At 41.0% G+C, this 20,466-nt stretch overlaps 1 protein-coding gene and 1 long non-coding RNA gene across 8 annotated transcripts in view; one reads left to right on the forward strand and one right to left on the reverse strand.

Annotated features, from left to right (window-relative positions):
• The window catches only part of LOC109060901, a 56,296-nt gene that overhangs the window by 10,214 nt on the left and 25,616 nt on the right, over positions 1-20,466 (forward strand). The gene's annotated exons all lie outside the window — the stretch shown is intronic.
• LOC109048201 (transcription factor AP-1-like) lies at positions 859-5,139 on the reverse strand. Of its 2 annotated transcripts, none has more exons than XM_042723364.1 (2): positions 4,851-5,139; positions 859-4,449 (listed from the first exon to the last, which is right to left on the reverse strand). In XM_042723364.1, exon 2 carries the CDS (start codon positions 4,302-4,304, stop codon positions 3,345-3,347), a length of 960 nt encoding a protein of 319 aa, XP_042579298.1. In that variant the 5' UTR covers positions 4,305-4,449; positions 4,851-5,139; the 3' UTR covers positions 859-3,344. The 2 variants fall into 2 exon arrangements, with proteins under 2 accessions (XP_042579298.1, XP_042579299.1); XM_042723365.1 differs by having other exon boundaries at positions 4,717-4,856.

A 20,466-nucleotide genomic window follows, 5' to 3' on the forward strand; every position in this document is an offset into this window, starting at 1 on the left:
CTTGACTCTCCTTTCTGCCAAACAGCCTCTGCTGAAAAAACAATAGAAACCATCACAGAAGTTCTACAAACCATTAACATTTAACCATTAAAAAGGGATGTGTTCCATTAGGATTTAGTGGTTTTAACAAGCCACTAATAATAAAAACAACTACAACATTACATAAGACATGACTTCATACAGTAGAAAGTCTTTGTATTTTCTACACGATTGTCCCTCTTTTGGCACAACGTCTGCTCTCTGAACGGACGGAGGTCTGACCCAAACCCGCTTCTTCCGCCGCTGTGTGGGAAGAAAGGTGGGCAGAAGTAGAGAGTTAGTCATTCCCAAAAGACGGAGCATCTGCATAACTCCAAAGAAGAACACTAACGCAGCAGAAACCTGCAGAGCTAAACTTATTTTGTTGACTTGGAGCCTGAAGACATCACTTTGTAAAGTGTCCAGCAAATATAAATATATAAATCAGGTTTAGAAGCCGCTCAGCTGTCTGTAACTCCTTGAAGGAGCTAGCCGGCAGGATCAGTTTCCCGTTACGCTCACGGTAGCAGAGATTCCCCTGCAGCTCCTCAGCTCTGACTTTTACTTTCACAATGACCCAGACGGCCGTTCCTTGTGCTTTACTGGAAGTGCAGCTCATCTTTATGGGAAAGGCTCTGACACGCAGGGTGGGCGGCTGCGCTTCTCGCTCTTACAGGACCTGGCGCAGGCACAGAACACGTTTATGACCCTTGTTAAGACAACTGACTAATGACTTCTGCCCAGACTGTCCTGTCATTTCTCAAATGCCAGATTTGTGTGTGTACTGCACTGAAACACAAAAAACACAGAATTATGGTATTAAAGAAAGAGCAAGACAAGTTTTCAGAAACCTACTCCTCTTTATTGTTGATAAAATAAGAAAACAAGGGAACAATGAACAGCATCTGAAGACTGCATGTTATTCAGAAGCAAATAAACCAGCGAGGCAAGTCGCCCCTCAGTCACACACCGTCAGCCCGCGATTGACCACCAGTCGCTCGAGTCTTTGTGTAATTCTCTCAAAAAAGAGTAAATGAGGCTCCAAAATCTGACACTCTTCCACATCAACACACACCGTGCTGCTGTAACATATTCATCATCAAACTTCATCTTTGACTTAAAATGCTCAGTCATGAAGTCTGAATCTAATTTGGGATCAGGACTGAGAAGATAATCATTACACAAACCACACAAAGTAAACAGAGTAAACTCATTTTCAGCATGTGTATATATGACACACAGTAAAGAAAAAGACCTTGTGGTCTGCCAAAGATTTCTTCATTTTGAAATGAACGCTGCAATCAGTCTTTAGAATTAGAGATCAAAAAACACAGCCATACAGTCCCAATGTCCCAGGAAACAACGAAAAACACAAGAGTTAGGGTTAAAATAGAGGAACACAGAACAATCAGGAACAAATCAAGGACCAGTGGAAAAACTCGAGCACTCGGTGGACAACTGTACCAACAGCAGACGTGTACGAACACAAACCAGCAACACAGAACGCTTGGAGCCGAGCTCAAATAAAACAACACCACACTGCTCAGGAAAACCACTTCAATAAATAAAGTATTCGGAATGATACAAAGCAATACAGTAGGTACTGTACACACACTATTCTTAAACAAAACTATTTTGTACAAAAATACAATACGTTTGTGACATCAAAAACCTTATTCAAGTTTCAAAAAATAAATATCTTCTTGTTGCACAAGGTTACTTGACAGTTCTAGTACCTGTCTCAGATCTCCCTACGAATCATCTCCAAATCGATATAGATATATAAATAAAATAGTCTGCATCTCCATGAACTTTAAGAAAGGCATTCAACAGCAATTCGGAGTAGCAACACTGACAGACGTACAGGACTCTTTAACACAAGGATGTTTTCGCAAAACTTCTACGAGTCCTTTATGGCAGCGGCGCGAAGCTCGTTACGTCATGGAGCTGATCTGACGTCTGCAGTAGAGCGCTGACTTCTGCTCGCCGCGTAAAACAATGTCTGGCTGCCCTTACCCACAATCTTTCAGAATTTTGTTCATTTATTTTTTTTATCTACTATAAACATAGTTGTAGTTATAGTTCAAACTGTCATGCTATACACAGAGGATAAATATTACACATCATTTAATGTTTCTGATTTATGTGCAATCATGTAGTTTCCCAAAAATAACGTGTCAACAAGACACTAGTATTCCAACCGTATTCTTCCTCTCCTCAGAAAACAACATAAATACAAATTCTGTATAAATAAAATTGCTTCATAATTCATTAAAAAATAATAATAAAATAAAATACAGAAAAAATGCAAAATACTATTGATCAAAAGCCCTTTTGTTGTCATTCTGATTTCAAGTCAGTTTTGACTTTTGACTTGGTGCATTTTCCCGTTTCTTTAGTCCAGAGTAGCTTTTCCACACTGTTACTCTAGGTTAATACAGCATTAATACTCATTAGATAATGGCAAAAACACACTATCAACCCATTATTAGAACGTATCCCCAGACGGGAGACTACAGTGCAAAAGGTCTCGGAATGCTCAGGAAATTCCCAAATCAAAAACGGCCAAAGGTGCCATTAAAGTTTTGCACAGTACCACAATCCTTTATCCGCAGATGTCTCTTCGCTTAAAATGTTGCGATATTAATAGGTAATACTTCTGAAAAAGTCTTGGTTCGTATAAAATATTTTTTTTTCTCATATTCACAAATTGCACAATATCAAACCAACCAACCAACCAACATATGCTGTAATGTTGTTACTGAGACAAGATGACAGATTAAACCAAGAGATTTCCACTAGAACACAGGTGACTTCTCAAAGCAGTATAAAGGGATCGGTTCTCTTCCACGTTTGTAAGAGTCCGTCAGGTGCTTTGGAGAAAAGTTTGCATAATAGTGCAACAATTTAGAAACACGAAACCCTAAAATATCTAAAGTTTTTCCATAGGTTAAACGAGACGTTGATTATAAAGAAAAAAAAGTTTCCATCGGCCTGAAGTGAAAAATCGCAGTTGCAAGCCGGGGTTAACAAAAAAAAAAAAGAGTGCAGAATTCCTACATGAGTTTTTGTTCCCTTTATGACCATCCCACCCGCAGTGCATCTGCATCGCTGTGGCTTTGGCCTTTTCTTTGGCCAAAGAGCGTCTGAAGAACGTACTTCGGGAGCATGTGCAGGTTTGTCAATCCTGGCGTCGCTCACTGACGGGTCTCCCCCGTCTCGCCCTTTGAGCAGAAGCAAGACGGGGCTGAGAGAGACAGAGAATGAGCGCGAGAGCAGATAAAGAGAAAGTCATTCGAAAAGCCTTGCGTGTGTGTCTTGTGGTTTCAGCAGCTGGTGCTCTCGCTGCTCTTGGCCATGCCGGCCGAGCTGACGGCGATCTGGCAGCCGTTAGTGACGTGATTCATGACTTTCTGTTTGAGCTGAGCCACCTGCTCTCTCAGGATGCTGGCGGTGGAGGCCAGGTCCGAGTTCTGCGTCTTCAGCACCTTGACCTTCTCCTCCAGCCGCGAGATCCTCTCCAGCTTCCTCTTGCGGCACTTGGAGGCGGCGATGCGATTCCGCAGCTTCTTGCGCTCCGCCTTGATCCGCTCCTGGGTCTCCAGGTCGATGGGAGAGAGCGAGGGCGGGGAGCTGGGTGGGTGCGGCACCTCGGGCACCGTCTGCGGAGCGTCCAGGCCCCGGGTCTGAGGGCCGTGGGGCGAGGCGTAGGTCATCTGGCCCCCGGGGTAAGAGGAGGGCAGCTGGTTGGGGTTGTAGCTGCTCAGGTTGGTGTAGATGGGCATGTCTCCACCCGGCATCAGGTTCCTCTGGTAGGAGCCCTGGATGGAGGAGGAGGAGGGCGACATGGGGGCCCCGACCAGCTGGTTCTGCTTGTGCAGGTCGGCCAGAGCTTTGACGAAGCCGTCTGCGAATCCCTCCTGTTCGTTCGTGGCCTGGTTTCGGTACATGAAGGGATTAGCAGACGCGTTGGGAGCCGGGCTTGTAGTAACCAGCCCCTGGTTAGACTGGATAATCAGGTGCTCCAGATCTGGAGAGGACAGCTTCAGGAGGTTCATGTCTGGAGAAGACATCAGCGAGCCGTTGGGATTGCCGCTCATGCCCAGACCGCTGGGGCTGTTGAGTTTGAGGCTGGAGGCGTTTCCCACGCTGTTGGAGAAATTGTGCGGCATGTTGTTCTTCTTGCTCATAATCTTGTGGCCTTGGTATCTCTCGTAGTCTGGAATTTGCCCAAAGTTTGGAACGCTGTCATCGTGATAGAAGGGCGTTTCCATCTTACCCGTCATTAAAACAGCAAGACAGATTCCTCACAAGACATAATACGCCGAGAAATTATCTCAGCCGTGCGTTTTCAGTCATCCACGATGGGAAAAAATAATCAATTGAGTTTTTGGGATTGAGAAGGGCATTCAGAAATCCTCAGCGTTAAACCTACAAAAGAGTAGAAATATAAAAACGGAAGATGAGGAAAAATAAAACCACTGTCTGTCACTGTATCATTTCTGAATCACAACGCTGATGATGGTAAAATCAATGTTTGTGTGTGACTAAAACTCACACACACACACACACACACACACACAGTTTCTCCTCCGCGATTCACACAGACATCAAAGCATCAAATCTCTAAATGATCAGACTGTCATTAAAATAATGAAACCAGGAAGCTTCGAGTTCTTCCCGTCAATAAAGACTCACTGCTGACTTTCCTGGGCTTCATCCAAACACAGCTGAGCGCGTCTCTTGCACTTTCTTATTCTTTTCGCCACATGGTCGTTAGAAAAATCCCCTGTCAAAATCCCAAAGCACACACTGGCGGATCTGTCACTTACTGTGTGTAGGATCGATCCGATTCAGCGCAGAACAGATGAAGAAACAATCCACTGCGTCAAAGCTGCGATTAGTCACGCTGGAACGCGACAGAGAGCAGCGCCGAGCGCAGAAGCGTAACCCACGCAGCGATGAATCAAGCGCGGCTCTGCGTCCTCTCCGGAGCGCTGCGTTTCCTCGTCTGCTCGCTGTCAGAACGACTGTGGGACTTTCTGCTCGGCTGATTATTAATAACACACGCCCTTCTGCTCTCTTCGGTTCCTGAAACTCGCATGACAGTCAGTCAGACGCGCCTCCTCCCGCGCGAAGCGTCGCGTTTATTGGCCGCTGGAGCGCCTGCGATGTTCGCGTCGCTCCGAGGGTCACGTGATTATGGGAAGACTATGCGCTGCTGTTTCATGCACACGCGCTGAATATTACGTGTTTGTTAAATTTCAAAAACGTTTTTAACAGAAATGATTTCCTCCCACAGTTTTTAAATGAGTTCAAGTCTTAAAGCGACAAATATTGTGCCAAAGGGAGGTACAATCAAGAAAAATACAGTAAAAACACTGAATTGAATAGAATTAGGGATGTAAACTCATAAAACATAAATGAAACCCCAGCCATCTCAAACAACATCATAGGCTATGGAGACAAAAATGTGTTCTGTATATTTCCAAATGCCTCTAAAGGTTGTTTATTTAAGACCAAAAATCACCGTAAGCACATTTAGGCTATGCTTATTTTCTGTGATCTGATTAATATTTTATTTAATGCTTTGTATCATTTCTATTGATCTATCAAATTTAAGGCACCATAATTCCTTTTTATTAAAAAAAAATTCTGCATTGATTTTAGCTTAAATTGGCATTGTGTATAGTGAATATTTTGGGACTTGTGACAGTTTGCCTGTGATGTGCATCATTTGTAAATCGCTTTGGTAAAAAGCATCTTCTAAATTTATCCATTGTGGAAACGTACTCTAAATTCACACACTCACACACACACTCACACACACACTCACACACACACACACACACACACACACTCTCGCTCCGCTGTCCTACACAGATAGCACAACCTCCACATGTCTGTTTTTAGAGATTAGCCCACACCTTGCTCTAAGGTAAGTCAGGTGGGAGGTTACAGCGATCAGAGCAGGACTAGTGTAGGTCGGTTAGCCTCCAGCGGGTCAGACGCTTCTCTTCCAGTGTCGTTTCCCCGTCTGTATTAGTTAGCCGCTCCAAAGGTGATCTGCTCCGGGGTATTTAACTCCCCATGAAACACACAACTGCACTCTTAATGACGATTGTTTAGGGGTTGTGTGTGTGTGTGTGTTCCCTTCAAGGTCATCAGATAAGCCAAGTCTTTCTTTCTTTATGTGACTGGATTCATTTAAAAAGGAATAATTGCTTATGCATACATTCTTCAAAGAGTTTTTAGCATGTCTATTTGTGTTGTGCTGCAGTGTCATTGCATAATATATCAACCTGTAACGTTCACCTCCACACAACCTGTTCTGAATTAGTTTGGTTCTTATGTTATTCATTCAGCAATAACGTTTGCATCCATGAGTGTTTTAGTTGTAATGGAGAGAAATATGAAAAACGTTGCTTTTATAAACGCTAGTTTGCTATTATATCCATTTTCTAAGTGTTTCACACAATTAAGTCACCATATAATGAGATATCGTTTTGCTGGATTACAGAAAAAGGGAGAAACTGGTGAACCAAACCATCTGAGTGAAAAATTCGGAGCAGAAATTTATCATTTCAAAGGCACACAAACTAATAAATTGGTTGTGAAGCTGTAATGAAATAATCTTTCGGCCCATTTGCGTCTGATGTGAAAAGATCTCTGAAACTTGTGCTGTTTGTGTGCATGTAAAATATCTCAGCCTTCCTCCTACAGCTTTTTGCCATCGTGGATGTTTTGATGTTGCTGTCCACCTCAGAATGGCTCAAATGAAAGCAGACTTTCTTGAATGCACATAAAAACCACATTCAAAAGCTGCAAATGAGCTGCGTTCGTTCAGCGACACACTAAACACACGCCAGAGACTCGTGAACTACTTTTTCTGTTCGCTTTCATCATCAGACAGACACAAAGCAGGTTCAGCATGATGTTATCAGACCGTCCTAACCATCAGAAGAATTAGAGAAATGTCTGCAGACTCGATATGTTGTGACAGTAAATCACAGACGTGTCAACAGATTCAGTCCAACACATCAAAGCTCAGATCCATCACAACACTCTTTCTGTTCTGTCTATCAGCCTAATACAGTAAATAATAATGGAAAAGAGCGCACCTCTCCTGAAAGCAGACTGTATTTATTTACCAGTTTGTCTTACCACAAATTTGAGTGGAATAAATGAGCGTGTCGAGTCTTTTGAACAAACAGCCATGAGGTAGTGTCTGACACGGCAGAATAAACATGTGTTTGCATCGAGCTTCGAGGAGCCAGAACTGTGTGTGTGTGTCTCACAGGTTTGCCCCTGTAGTTTATGCTGTTTTATTGACTAAAGAATATTCTGATATCCAGCTCACATGAGCTCTGTTCTGCTGAGCAGCTCTCTTCTGAGCAAGCACCTGAATATAAAACCTCACAGACGTTAGTCAGGGAAGCGTAATATTTAATGAAAATGAGGCTGTGAGGGACTGAAGTACAGCGCTTTCAATGGATTGTGCTCTTGTTTAACAACATACCAATCGTTTAACTTTCAGTAGACAAAAACTCCAAAAAACTGATCTGAAAGTTGTGAAAATGACACAAGCTATGACCTTCATACAGTGTGTGCCCCTGAAAACACTGTAAGTCCATGACCTGACTAAGGTCTATAAACAACTCATTTGGAACAGTGCAGGCTTTCTGTGATAGTTTTCAGTACTGATTGAAAAGCATTTGTCTGGTTGTATTTGTTGTCATGTCCTGATCAACACAAAGAGCTGCAGTGTTTATTGGGATCGGGGTTCGAGTCTCACACACTTTCCTCTCCGTTCTCTGCTGTCCAGTCGAAAATAAAAGGCTCTTTTTCAGCTCTTGGCAGTTCTGGGATCGCCTCTGAAAATGATGCCTCCTAATAATTTGACCAGAGGGAAGTGTCTTTGAGCTCAGTGGTGCTTTCCTCGAGGAGCACCTGATGCTGATTCAAAACGCTCACAGCTTCAGGACCAGAGCTGTTGACTCAAGCTCCAGTCATTTCTTTGAGGAGTCCTGTTTTGACTGGATCTACAGAGCAGAAGGGAGATTTTGGTTGTAGGTAATAATTTCTTGAGACTGCTCATTAAGTGTCACAGGATGATTCACATCAGTGAGGTGTAATCAGTTAGTTCATGCTTTGTCATCTTATTCGTACCAAATTTATTTAAGTATTTATCTTTCAAACTAGCAGTCATTCCTCTTTGACCGAATTCTTGTGGAGAAGATTAATTGTGATGTATAATCGAACAGAGCTCTCATTGAACTCTATTTCATCACACTCACAGCTTTCAACAGATCTCATACTGACGGTAACGGTACACAGGCATGACGGTTCGGTTTTGACGTCACGGTTCTGTATGGTTTTGTCACAACACTAAAAAAAACTAAAAAAAAAACAAGCTTAATAATTAAGACATCACTAACAGGTAAAGTAAAATATAATGAGTATAGAGTCTAATATTTCATGAAATGCTCTTCTCTAGACTTGATTTCTCCAGTGAACTAACGAGCTGTGGACGCTGATGACTTGCCGGAGGTAAATAAATCACTGCGGGTCATTTTGTTTCGACTTTCGTCTTTCTGTGTTTGAAACACTGACTGAGTGATCACATGAGGCATGAGATGTTCATTCATGATTATCTCATGTTAAAACTAGCAGTAAAGAGGAAAGGATGATAACTGCGTATACAGCGCCACATCAAAGAGCGTCAAAATGGCATTTCCTGAAATAAATGTACATAATTTTGAAGAGGAGACTTTGTTTCTTATTAAAAGTGACAATATGTAAAACTGGAAGTTTTCAGTGCAGTTCCACTCGTGCAGTGGATCAAACAATGCTGTGGTTCTTCGGTGCGCACGCGTACAGAACTGGAAGACCTTTACTGAACATTTTCGTTACGAATACGTCTACTGTCACACCCCTAACTGACGGTATTCACAAACACGCCTTAAGCAGACCTTGCTTAATTAGTGTCCAGTTTTACAAATCAATGGACATACTGACTGTAAATAAATGTATTCTGTAAGAAGACGAGCAATGAAGAAAATCGCTTGTCTGAGAGTCAACTATTCTGATATGACTGTTACATAGTATAAATATATACAGGATTGCAAACAATCCGCATCTTATGTAGCATAAACCTTTAAAAATAAAAATCTTTTTATTTTTTTTATTGTGATATTGTGACGTTTGCAAGGGTGATTAATCAGAAGCTTTTAAAAATAAACATCTAATGCCTTATTTTTCACAGTCATTAAGGCTAGAGATATGGAGTAAATGTGTGATCTGCGAGATCGGGTTCAGTCGGCCTCCTCATAATCCACATGATTCACTCTCTTCTGGTTGCCACAGAAACATCGGTTGAATGTCAAGTTTGGACACTGTGCCGCTTTAGAGCCATCAAGTGCTTCGAAACGAGCAGAGAATGCACAATACAGAAGAGAGAACAATGAAGACAGACGCGAGCAAACAAAGAATTAAAGATGGAAAGAGCGAAAGAAGCAGGAAAAGAGCAGCACGTCCTGTATTTTAGATTAATTAGCTTAACCAGGCATGGCTATGTTGATCAGCCACTCATCCCAGCACTAACCAGTAGTGAGGACTGGTTGAGGATGAGTGAGAAAGGATCAAGTTCCTCAACACACTGCGAGTCGTAGTCAGATGCGTTATTGTATTTCACACTTGGAAACAATAACAGAATAAGCGTGTGTGATGCTGTATTATTTTATTTAGCTGTCGTGATGCTAGCGTGTCCTGAGATCTGAAGAATCGCTCGTGTCTGGAGCTCAATCATCACAGGCATTAGAAACAACGCCGTATCCCCGGAACGCAGATTTCCATCAGCATGTTATGAGAGAATGATCTTTAAAGACTTCCTCACAACATGCATGCAATGGCACTGGCGTTTATTAACCGTTGGCCAATCGTCATCGACTGCATGAAGGCTGTGAAGTGAAAAGCAAAGACGTGTGATTCCAGGAAGGCGATTGCTCAACAGGCCAATGTTTACAGAAGAAACACAAAATAACTAATACGGTCACATTCTGCTGGCCTGACATAAGGCCTGTTTCACATTCACGCTCCGCCAATTGGTGCGCTTCCATCCTGGTCCCTAGGCAACCACTGATAATAATGAAATGTCATGCTTCATTGATTAGAGACACAAGAGCCTTGGGCTGAAAGTGAAATAAACAATTCAGTTCAAACTGGAAGAGTTGGGTGAACCTTTGTTCAATGCATTTCTATAAAGATCGGGGTCAAATTCAGAACTGAAGAATCGGCTCCCTTTTATTCGTAAGTGAGAATGTGAATCGACTTGAAATGACAGGAAGAAGAATTTTACAATTCAAAGATTTAAATCTATTTGTCCAACACAAGCTTTGCTTTGCAAGTAATATACAGGTGCAGCTCAATAAATTAGAATGTTGTAGAAAAGTTCATTTATTTCAGTAATTGTGAAACTGGTGTATTAAATAAATTCAATGCACACAGACTGAAGAAGTTTAAGTCTTTGGTTCTTTTAATTGTGATGATTTTGGCTCACATTTAACAAAAACCCACCAATTCAATAAATCTCATTGAATCTAATCTCAACAAATTAGAATATGGTGACATGCCAATCAGCTAATCAACTCAAAACACCTGCAAAGGTTTCCTGAGCCTTCAGAATGTTCTCTCAGTTTGGTTCACTAGGCTACACAATCATGGGGAAGACTGCTGATCTGACAGTTGTCCAGAAGACAATCACTGACACCCTTCACAAGGAGGGTAAGCCACAAAACATTCATTGCCAAAGAAGCTGGCTGTTCACAGAGTGCTGTATCCAAGCATGTTAACAGAAAGTTGAGTGGAAGGAAAAAGTGTGGAAGAAAAATATGCACAACCAACCGAGAGAACCGCAGTCTTATGAGGATTGTCAAGCAAAATCAATTCAAGAATTTGAGTGAACTTCACAAGGAATGGACTGAGGCTGGGGTCAAGGCATCAAGAGCACCACACACAGACGTGTCGAGGAATTTGGCTACAGTTGTCGTATTCCTCTTGTTAAGCCACTCCTGAACCACAGACAAAGTCAGAGCTGTCTTACCTGGGCTAAGGAGAAGAAGAACTGGACTGTTGCCCAGTGGTACAAAGTCCTCTTTTCAGATGAGAACAAGTTTTGTATTTCATTTGGAAACCAAGATCCTAGAGTCTGGAGGAGGCTGGAGAAGCTCATAGCCCAAGTTGCTTGGAGTCCAGTGTTAAGTTTCCACAGTCTGCATACAGTGATGATTTGGGGTGCAATGTCATCTGCTGGTGTTGGTCCAATGTGTTTTTTGAAAACCAAAGTCACTGCACCCGTTTACTAAGAAAGCTTGGAGCACTTCATGCTTCCTTCTGCTGATCAGCTGTTTGGAGATGCTGATTTCATTTTCCAGCAGGATTTGGCACCTGCCCACACTGCCAAAAGCAACAAAAGTTGGTTAAATGATCATGGAGTTGGTGTGCTTGACTGGCCAGCAAATGCACCAGACCTGAACCCCATAGAGAATCTATGGGGTATAGTCAAGAGGAAAATGAGAAACAATGCAGATGAGCTGAAGGCCACAGGGCTTCCACACCACCTCAGCAACGCCAAAAACAGACAACAACCAAACCACGCCGAATTGAAAAAGTAACCAAAACCAAGTATCCTACCAAGTATTGAGTACATGTACAGTAAATGAACATACTTCCCAGAAGGCCAACACTTCACTAAAAATGTTTGTTTTATTATGACGTATTATGATTTGTTGAGATTGTTGAATTGGTGGGGTTTTGTTAAATGTGAGCCAAAATCATCACAATTAAAAGAACCAAAGACTTAAACTACTTCAGTCTGTGTGCATTGAATTTATTTAATACACGAGTTTCACAATTTGAGTTGAATTACTGAAATAAATGAAAAAATTTTTTCACGACATTCTAATTTATTGAGATGCACCTGTACATAATTATATAATTTATCCCTGATATACAGACTCAAGTATATTAAAGTAGATACCGATTAGACATTTACACTGAAGCAATAACACGTACAGCAGCTAAAGGAATGCATTTGAACTATGTTTCCTTAAATTCAAATGTGATGCATAATTTTGTGTCCTGTTTGTAACCTCATATTTAAAACTGAAGGGCACACAACTATGATTTCTAAGCATGTTTCATACACACACACACACACACACTCTCTCACACACACACACACACACACACACACACACACACACACACACCAGGTGAGTCTCTCCGTCTCTGCGCATCAGACGTTCTCAAAGAATCCGTGTGGTTCCCGTGGGATTTCCCTGCCTCCGTTCCTTCTGCTGCTGAAACCTACAAAATCAAACAGAGAAACTTTTCACAGTATGGCAGAGGCAGTGACTCACGGGGACTTAACTAGTATTTGTGATGCTTAATTCATTTTGACAGTTGGAAATGTTAAATCCCCGGGGCTTTGCACACAGTCATGGCTAAGTAGGTTAAATAGAACAGAAGCTACAGGGATCGATTTCAGACTGTGTGTCTTCAGCTAAGACTGGCCATACATTTCTGATTCATGTAAACACAGATAAACACATCAAATCAGGAAATCTGGGTTGTCAGTGTTTCACACACGCTAAATTATTATATTTGGCTTCTTTTGTATTTAATCATATGCTTTACTGTGTGAGTGTGTGTTGATGGATGCGATGCATCTTCGTTCAGTCTCATGGACTCACGAGGTTGTTCATGTGTCTGTATTTTAATGGCACACTGACTGTAAATCTGAACATAATGTCATGTGTGCGACACCTCGTGTAACGGACTGCAGTACGGCTCTTTAACGAGGCTGGAACAAACTCTGGCTGCTCAATGTGGGTCAAAGACAACATTTCACGATTCATTAAAACAGGATCTCGGTCACACAGTATGAGATAGTTCTCGTGCGGCATCATCTCAGTCAATCCTACAGAATCAACTCACGAGAGATTCTAGCAGAGACACTAGTGATACTGCTGTCTAGATAGGGAGCACACTAGATTTTAGGAAAAGTTCAGGCAAAAATTAGAATGTGTTGAATATGTGCTCACCCTCAGGCCATCAGGATGAGTGTGTTTCTTCATCAGGTTTGTAGAAATGTAGCACTGCATCAGTGTCTCAGCAATGGATGCTCTGCAGTGAATGGGTGCCGTCAGAATGAGAGTCCAAACAGCTGATAAAAACCATCACAATAATCCACAAGTAATCCACAGCACTCCAGTCCATCAGTGAACATCTGGAGAAGACAAAAGATGAAACACACATCCAGCTTTAAGAGAATTTTAACTCAAATACATAGAGTCTATAATCCATAATAACACTTCCTCCAGTGAAAAAGTGTTCTGGTGTTGTCTCTCACATCAAAATCCAGAAACATATTTGTTCAGAGCTGTTTAAACGCTGCTTGATCTGTGCAGATTTCTCTCCTGATTCACACCAGAACACTTTTTTACTGGAGGAAGTGTTATTATGGATTACACACACACACACACACACACACACACACACACACACACACACACACACACACACACACACACACACACACACACACAGATAGACTCTCTCTCTCTCAACAAAAAAACAACACACACACACAGACTCTCACACACACACACACACACACACACACACACACACACACACACACACACACACACACACACACACACACACACAGAAGAACAGATAGCTGTATGAGCTCTCTCTCTCTCACACAGACACACACACACACACACACACACACAGACACACACACTCTCTCTCACACAAACACCCACACACACACACACACACACACACACACACACAAACACACACACACACACACAGGTGTTATCATCGGTGATGTCTCTCCGCTGCTCGTGTGTGTTCATGTAAAGTGTTTCTGTTGTTGCACTGCAAGCGACGGCTTTATTTTCCTTCACTGTCTTTCTGCTTTAATGATCTTTCAAACTCACCCACTCACACCAGAGAAACATGCTGCATTTTCCTACAGCTCCACCCACCTGTGTGTGTGTGTGTGTGTGTGTGTGTGTGTGTGTCACTGCACTTGTGTGATGTGAATGAACAGAGAAATCCTTGTGCAACAGTGAGACTCAGAAACATCTGGAATGAAATAAACTCATGTTGTGTTCTGCGTGTCAACAATCACAGTGTAAGCGAGAACAACGACAGACACATTAGTAAAAGAAGAGAGAAAAGAGACATCATCTCACAAACATGATATTCTGAACAAACACAAACCTGCTCTGTGATCAGACGAGCGTGTATGTGAACATCTGAACGAGACACAGAGAACAGAAAGAGACACGTTTATTCATGTTGTACCTTTAATACACAACTGATTTACACAGAAGTGATTAAAAAACAGCCATCCTAAAATCTACATAAGAAACATTAGATAAAATACGTGCATAAAAGAACAAGAAGAGAAAAATGAAAAGTGTAATGTGACTCTTCTATTATAGGCATAAAGGACACTAGAAGAGACTAAAACTCAGCTGCATGTTGTCCTTTCCTTCATGAAAACTGCTAGAAATAATCTAATTAAGTTTATAAATACAGTATTTGAGAAATGCACTTTTTGTCCATCTTTACATTTTCCAAAATGCAAACACAAACACATTTTTTTATTTTATTTGTTTGTTCAAATTATTCGATATCAATAATGGATTTCTTCTTCTTTGCAGGCAAGGCAAGGCAAGTTTATTTATAAAGCACATTTCATACAAAATGGTAGTTCAAAGTGCTTTAAATAAAAGGAATTAAAATGATCATAAAAATAACCACAAAAATTAAAGCAAAGAATCATAATTTTAAAATAATTTAAAAATTGATTTAAAATGAATTAAAACAGTAAAAAAAAAAAAATAAATACAAAAGTGGATCAGGTAAAACTCAACAGAAGAAAAAAGAGAAGAAACAGGAGTTGTTCCAAACATTTGTGAGATCACAAAAAGTACAAAGAAGAATGTGATTTGACTGATTTCCATAGTATGGGGTTAAAATGACAATAAACTACAGAAGGCAATGGGGTCCAGCAACTGTTTAATATCTTCGACTGTGTTCAGCAGAAGAAAGAAACTCACAGGTTTGGAACAAGATGAAGTTAAGCAAATGATGAGACTAACCGTTTTAGAAAAGCAATCAGTTCCGTGAAGCCGTGGTTTACGGTGAATTTAGAACAGCTGGGAGGGATTTACTCTGCTGTCCTTCAGCGGTTCTCAATTCTCTGTAAACCACGGACTGAGAAACAATGCTTTTATCTTTGCATTTATCGAGAGTGAGTTTGTTTGTGCTCAAGCTCAGCACAAGCTACAGCAGAGAGCAGCGATAAGAGCTTTCTGGGAGGATATTTTCTGAGGTTCAGAGTCTGTGTGACGTGAGCTACTTACTTCGCCATCTTGCTGCTTTGACAGATCGGCACTTTTCATCTCGCTCTGTAGATGGTTTTGCCAGCAGTCATGCTGTGTGGGGTTTTTCACTTTCTAACAGTTTGACAAACCGTCTAATAATATAAAGAGGCATAAGACCGCACACTCACTTGCAGGTGATTCTTTATTACCAATGTTTCAGCAAAACGCCTTTGTCAAGGTATCTCTTTATGCTACTTTGATGTCTTCTGAACGCCACCTCGGATGGTGTGCATATGCATGCTTGTTTTACTAAGGAACTGAAACCGTCTAATAATAACACAAAGTTCAGAGCATCAAAATGAAAGTTTACACTTTCATTATTAATGTGTGGTTACTCTGAGCAAGTGAGGAGAGCAACGAAAGAAGCAGATAAAAACAGAATAAACGAAGGACAAAATGTGCTGTCTGCGGAAAATGAAGTGAAATCAAACACTAGATTGGAACATAAATAGACGAATCTGTTTGGTCAAATGGAAGCACATTTCTGGCCATCAGTTCTAGAGGTGATGAATGGATTCTAGCAGCTTACTCCAGTCAAGACCACGGCAAAGAACTATCAAAGCAGTCAGAGCTCATTCAGACGTTTACTATCACACTCGCTCTGACTGAAGTGTGTGATTCCCCGTCCTGATGCCGCTGTGTGAAGGTGTTTCCAGCACAGGCTGATGGATCATTTCTCTCAGCACTGGAATTCACTCTTAAAGAACCACTTTGAACCCCAAATTCTGTCATTATTAACTGGTGTAGTGATGCGAGGTCACAGAGTTTAAAGCGGTCATCGGATGCCCATTTTCTATAAGCTGATAAGATTTTTTAGGGTCGTAATGAAACGTCAATAACATACTTTGGTTAAAATTTCTCAATGGTAGTGTAAAACAACACCCTTTTTAACCTGTCAAAAACAGCTCTGTTCACAGTGAGCGGTTTCGGTGCATGTCACTTTAAATGCTAATGAGCTCTGCTGACCCCGCCCCCTGCTCTCTTCCGTGGAGTGAGCAGCACTTCTCTGAGGCCCCATCCACACGGAGACAATTTTAGCTGTATACGCATACATTTTGTATCGTATAGGTGTTTCGTCCACACAGAGACGGTGTTTTGGGAGACTGAAACCGGGTCCTAGAGTGGATAAATCTGAAAATGCCACCCTTGCGTTTTCTTGTGGACAGCGAATCTGTTTTTTTTTTTTTTTTTAAACAATGACGTCACCAGTTCACATCTCGCCCCTAGTGCTAAAAACATGAACAAACACTGAACGATTGTCTTTTTATTACCTAACATTAACACAGATTAGTAAATGTATTGTTCCATGTTCGTTTGTATACCGCGCACAAGGTTTATGCACATTGTCCAAGTCTTCTTCTCCGTTTTTAGTGTATCTGTGGCAGAATTACAGCGCCACATACTGGTCTGGCTTGTATACTACATCGTTTTGTGTTGGTTTTGTTGTTTCGTGTGGACACAGATATTTCTTGAGACTAGGGGGGAAAAAGATTGGATAGGGAAAGCTCTGGCTTCGTGTGGATGTAGCCTGAGAGACGGTAAACTTTAGACGCATCTGTCGTGAAACTTGATAATTAGCACATTATTAGGAAAGGCAATTTGATAAGATCCATAAAAAAAAAAAAACTTAATACCCACAAAAAAAAACCTTAAACTCACTACCACTATTGATTAATCTGCGTGAGTGATTCGCGCGTGTCCCTTCAGAAACAACCGTTATCCACTGCTCAGATGACTTGAAGTAAATGACGACTGCTGTGTTCATTATTACATCCAACAACAGAACACCTCGATCACTCAGAACTTTTCCATTCCACGACCCACCTAGACAATATAATCTATTTCACGACCCACCAAAATATTTGAGATCAAAAAACAGTTGACATTACTTTAAGTTTAATCTTAATTAAAAGTTTAATATGGCAGAAATTAAGTATTTAAGAAAAATAGCCATTTTATTTTATAGTACAACTGTAAAATTTTACTACTAATATTTACGTTTTAATTTCTTTGTTTACAGATGTTAAAATATGAAACTCGAAACACACTCAGTCCGGTGAACTGTAATCTGTTGCGAGTGTTGTTAAACTCATCGTGGGGTTCAGATCAGAAAATATTTGTAAAATAATTGTAAAAATAATGAACAGATGTGTCTCAGTGTCAGTGTTGTGGACTTTAGTTTCCTTGATTTACCCCAGTCTTAGTTCCTGTTTTCCTTATTTGGTCATGTTTCCTGTGCCTGTCATTATGTTGATTTCATTCCAGGTGTTCCCCGTCTGTTTTGATTGATCCCAGGTGAGTCTTGTCTAGTGTTTAAATGGTGTTCCCTGGTCTTAGTTCTCTGTCAATGTCATTTATCGGTTTGTATCTCCTTGTGGATTTATTTATCATATTTGTGTATTCTCCTGGATCTTTTTGTTCCTTCTCCAAGTGAAGTGTGACACTTAGTTTAAAAACACTAAAAACCTAGATGACAAATTTACTTCAGTCAGATTTACTTTCAACGGTTAAATGTTCAGCAATATCTTCAAAAGATTTTTCAACTTTGAAAAGGTTTTTTTATTTATTTTTTTTATTTTTTTCTGTGAAGTGATGATATGGAAAGGAAATAATACGGAAGTTTGTAAATTGTTGTGCTAGCATGTGGAAATGTTAATCCTGTAGCGTTACTATTAACCCAGTGTTTGTTCCCCGCTCACCCCATAGCTACATGTGAAATGCTTCTTACAGACAGTTTCTGTATTGGTGGATATGCATCTAAACGAAAACAGCGCCGAGTTCAAACAGACGATAGAAACTAATGAACATACCTGAAACAGTTTTTGTAACATTTGAATTTTCCGGCATAATGCATTCTCATGCAGAATACAGTGCACTGAAGTGAGCGAGTTTCTTCTCATAAATAATGCGGATCGATCAAGCCTTAATAATGACGTCACTCTGAGACCCTTGCAGTGCATGTTTTAAATCACAGCCTTCACTGTGATTCAAAAATCGCACTAAGAATATTGCAATCCGTAATTAATGTTGGATCGTGCAACCCTAGACTGAACTGTGTGAGTGTCACTGAAACGCAAATTTAGCTGCAGCCAAGTGACTCTGTGTGACCCACAGTTTGAAAACCCCTGTCAGAGGACACATTCTTGTTTACAAGCGCTCCGACGTCAAAACAATGGCGGACTGATGACAGCTCACTCAGGGCGGAGCTGTGATAAAATACCATTGTCAATCAACAATTGTGCCAAGAATCTGAGAACAACTACAGGAATCTGAGATCAGCTTTATTTAGGGTGCTTTCACACCTGCCTCATTTAGTTCGGTTGAATCGTACCAGAGTTCGTTTCCCCCTTTGGTGCGGTTCGTTTGGGCAGGTGTGAAAGCAGCAATCGCACTCGGGTGCGCACCAAAGGCGGACCAAACAAGACCTGAGACCTGCTTGAAGAGGTGGTCTCGGTACGCTTTCAAACGAACTCTGGAGCGGTACGTTTGTGGTGAGAACGTGATCCGACCTCGAACAGACCCAACTGCAAAAAGTACTGATCATTTTTGGACTAAACCAGCTGCCGTAGTCAGCTGCGCTGTGCATTATGGGATGAGGAAGTGTTTGTTGACAGTTTTTTTTTTTTTGTGTGTGTTTGTTGACAGTTTGCGCTTTAGCATGGCAGCTCGTGGATTAATGTACGCCTCCGCTTGAAGTTACGAGCGATGCCCGCTCGCCGTTTGCAGTGCATTAGAACGTTGTTTTCGAGCCGCATCCGCGCTTCATTATAGAAATGTATTGTTTGCATATTGTGGTGTATACAAACAATGTAATAGATTATGGCCAGGCACAAAACCAGCCCGCGCAGTTGTCTCTCTATAGTTGTGTTGTCTCCGTGTTGTTTGCTGGCTTTTCCTCTTATGTTGGAATTTTCCCGCACGTAAATTCTGACCAATCGAAAAGCAGTTTAGGAAATACGTCATGGCCAATGAGTGATGCGGATGTTGTCATGTGACTGCATTTTGGTTCGTTTCAACTGATTCAGACCAAAGCAATCAGTGTGGTGTGAAAAGGAACCAAAAAAGCTGAAAAATGCTACAATGTATAATTGTTTGCCCATGGTTCAGACCAAATGAACCGAACTACAGATGTGAAAGCACCCCTAAGAAAGGGATTTGGATTTATCAGGATTTAAAAAAAAAACAGTGGGTAGATTTTCTCTCTTTCTGTGAAGATGAGTAGTGATGGATTACTAAAGTATTTTCCTGTATTTCTGACTGATTGTTTCTTCTGTCATGTAATGTAGAATGAGGATACTGATGAACGTAAATCATGCGGATGAGTGTGTGAGATATCAGAGCTGTGACCCCATGACCTCGTCAGGCTCCTGCTAACGAACTCATCTGATGGACAGCTTTAAAACACAATAACATTTCTGCAAACTTAAACAAACAAAAAATACGGAGCCCCGCACATGGCATGCAGGAAAAAATAGTAGGCTAAATCATGCGCACGATTTAGCAAATCGAGGGAACGCAATAGTAATCGTGTGCACGTTTAAGTACATTAAGGGAACGAATTAGTAAGTCATGCGCACAATTTATTTATTTTTTCTTGCATGTCATGCAGGGCTCCGTAGTCATGACTTCAGAATCAAACAAAGAAATCAAGATTATCTTTAGGAGAATTTTCTTCACAGTTAATCAGATTTAACCTCCAAATTCTCAGTATTGTGTTCGTTTCTCATTAATCTCCATAGTGGTTCTCATTAGATTCTCATTTATCTTATACATTATATACAGTAAATACAATTGAAATCTGTATAAATGAAAGGTAATACACCAAATACTACCAGCGTGTAGTAGCAGCTTTCTGTTTTTGATGACACTTGGAGTATAAATGTGCTTCACTGTCAAGAAATAATGCTTTTTTCTTTAGTTTTGGAGATGAAACCTGGCCTGGCCTGATTTGTTGTGAGTCACGCCGCTGCTCTTTGAC

This window comes from Cyprinus carpio, chromosome B5 (assembly GCF_018340385.1).
Source record: "Cyprinus carpio isolate SPL01 chromosome B5, ASM1834038v1, whole genome shotgun sequence".
Classification (NCBI taxonomy): Eukaryota; Metazoa; Chordata; class Actinopteri; order Cypriniformes; family Cyprinidae; genus Cyprinus; species Cyprinus carpio.

Excerpts from the sequence above, each read along its gene's own strand:
- LOC109048201 (XM_042723364.1), bottom strand. The coding sequence starts at position 4,304 with ATGACGGGTAAGATGGAAACGCCCTTCTATCACGATGACAGCGTTCCA.